This window comes from Echinops telfairi, unplaced genomic scaffold (assembly GCF_000313985.2).
Source record: "Echinops telfairi isolate 266 unplaced genomic scaffold, ASM31398v2 ScPeMD7_7412;HRSCAF=8450, whole genome shotgun sequence".
NCBI lineage: Eukaryota > Metazoa > Chordata > Mammalia > Afrosoricida > Tenrecidae > Echinops > Echinops telfairi.
In genome coordinates this window covers 14684151-14686583 of record NW_022111312.1, presented here as the reverse complement: position 1 = coordinate 14686583, position 2433 = coordinate 14684151, and the positions used below count along the sequence as shown (strand labels likewise).

General features: G+C 56.8%; 1 protein-coding gene across 3 annotated transcripts in view; it reads left to right on the top strand.

The window, feature by feature from the left end:
• The window catches only part of SCARB1 (scavenger receptor class B member 1), a 74603-nt gene that overhangs the window by 55780 nt on the left and 16390 nt on the right, over positions 1 to 2433 (top strand). For all 3 annotated transcript variants that reach the window (XM_045296741.1, XM_004709618.2, XM_045296740.1), the window contains exon 8: positions 1489 to 1607. In XM_045296741.1, coding sequence (XP_045152676.1) covers positions 1489 to 1607 — 119 coding nt within the window. The remainder of the gene's footprint in view (positions 1 to 1488; positions 1608 to 2433) is intronic.

Here is a 2433-nt window from a genome sequence, read left to right as displayed (position 1 = left end):
GCTCGGCGCTGCTCCCTAAAGCAGGAAAGCCAGCCGGAGAACCGGTGCTGTCTGTCGTCCGCGTGAGCCGCACCCGGCGGTGATGGAAGGGCAGAGGAAGACCCTCTCTCGAGGTCCCGCTTGTAATTTGTTTCCTCTCCTTTACTGGATGTGTTCCGCCTGGTGAAGGTTGACACAGCGGTCAGGCTCCCGTTGGACAATTTCTGCACAGGGTGAACGCTCTCAGGATTTCTCTTCTGCTTCCCCCGTCTCCCTGCCTCTCGTCTCCCGGCCCCTTTGTTTAAGGCCCTCGTTGAGGCTCTTCTGAAAGAACACGGGACTCACCGGCCGTAGGACTGATGGAGCCAGTCTGCCATTTGGCTGTAGCAGCGGTTCTCAACCTGTGGGTCACGACCCCCTTGGAGGTCAAACGGCCCTTTCACAGGGGTCGCCCGATTCATAGCAGTAGCAGAATGACAGTGATGAAGTAGCAATGAAAATGGTTGTGGGGGGGGGTCAGTACCACATGAGGAGCTGTATTAAAGGGTTGCGGCATTAGGACGGTTGAGAACCACTGGGCTAGAGGGTGACGTCAGGGACCAATTTCCATGCAAAGGTGAAGGGGTGTCTCAGGTAATAGTTCCTTTTGTAAAAAGATGGATGTGAAACTCACCTCATGTAAGATGAACCATTTCCGGTGCTGCTCGTGCCACCCACAGGGCTGTGCAACCTCCACCTCTCTGGTGCTGGAACCTTCTCATCACCCAGAAGAACTCCCTGCTCCCACCCACAGTTGTAACCTCCCCTGCCCCCCAACATTCGCTACTCAGTGCCCTGTCTCCATGGCCATGACCCATCATGGACCCTTGGAGTTTTGGGGGACAACTGTTTCCCTGCTAATTCACTGTGAAGTGGTCCCCAGTGTCCAAGGGTTGGGGATTGCCTGGCATGGCTGGTTGATGGAGAGGGGCGGATATCCATCCTACAGACCCATTGCCGGGCGGGAAGGGGCCTGGCAGGCAGGTGCCCACAGGTGCTGTCCCCTGAGTTTCTCCGGTCGGTGCTGTGTTGTGCTGTCAGACGCGGTGCTCCAGGTGCCCCGCCCCCTCAACGACCTGTTCAGGCCTCCCCTGACCCCTAGTTCCAGTCTTTCCCCTCATGACCCTTCTCACTGCCTCCACCTCTGGGTCTTTTCCTCCCGCCCGCCTGACCTCTGCGTCTGCGGGCCTGGCACCCAGAACACCTCTGCCTGGAGCCCTCTCTCGGGCCCGTCCTTCTGTCCCGCATCTCGGACCGCTGCTCCCCATCCGCCTGCAGCAGCACATGGGCCCCACCATGCGCCCACTGGGTAGGAGCTGCCAGGGAGAACAAAGGAGCTGGCGTGGCCTGGCTGGGCTGTGGGTGCACCCCCGGGGTGGGGGGTGCTTGGCGTGCAGTAGGGCCTTGTTTCCCTGTCTGCGGCCCACCTCCCTCTCCGTCTGACAGCCCTCCTCGGCCCCCTCGTTCCAGGTGCACCCCTGTTCCTCTCGCATCCCCACTTCTACAATGCAGACCCGGTCTTGGCAGAGGCGGTGCTCGGCCTGCACCCAGATAAAAAAGAACACTCCTTGTTCCTGGACATCCACCCGGTGAGCTGCCCTGTGGGAGGGCAACTTGAGGATGTGTACTGAGGGTGGGGGGTGGGGTACGGGGGGAACTTCTGCTGGCCAGGCCTTTCCCATGTTCTCACCTAGACACAGCTCTGGTTTGGCCTGTTAGCTTCTAGACCCTGGAACCCTCAAAGGTCCCTACTTTACCCTGGCTCCAGAGTTCAAGGCTTCCTTTATCTCTGTCTAAGGCAATCGGCTTTATACAAGGGCCATAAGACAGTAAATCAATTAGGCATTATCAGCGTGCCGTGTCTCCTGCCAATTAGCTTGATGTGCCAAAATGTCAGAAAGGTCCTTCAGGTGTTGATCAGTGCCCGGGCGACTCCGAGATAAATCTGGTTCCAGGAATTTGTCCTGTGTGAAGGTTTATCGCCACGCAGGGACCGGGAGGGTCCGACCCCCTGGACATGACTCTAGTTAGTCCCCTGCTTCCTGTCTGGACCAGGGATCAGCTGGACCGTGGCTCTCTGCGTCCCACACGCCCGTCTCAAAGCCCGACACGGTCTCTCTGTCGTCCCAGACGTTCCTCTTTGTTTATTTATTTTTCAGTTTTATTGTCACATAATCCACGGCATACAATTCAATCCTTCGATCTTGTCAGAAGAATGATACAATCATTACCACAATCAGTTTCCGAACATTTGTTTCTCCCATGACTAAGTGACCTCTAAAATGAGCTGTGTAATCACTGTCACTTCTAGTGCTCACTCCCCTCCTGCCCTCACTGTTGACTCCTGAAATCCCCCCACCTTCCCCATCTCCCCCACTGCCCACCACACATGCCCTACCAATCCTTTTTTTTTTT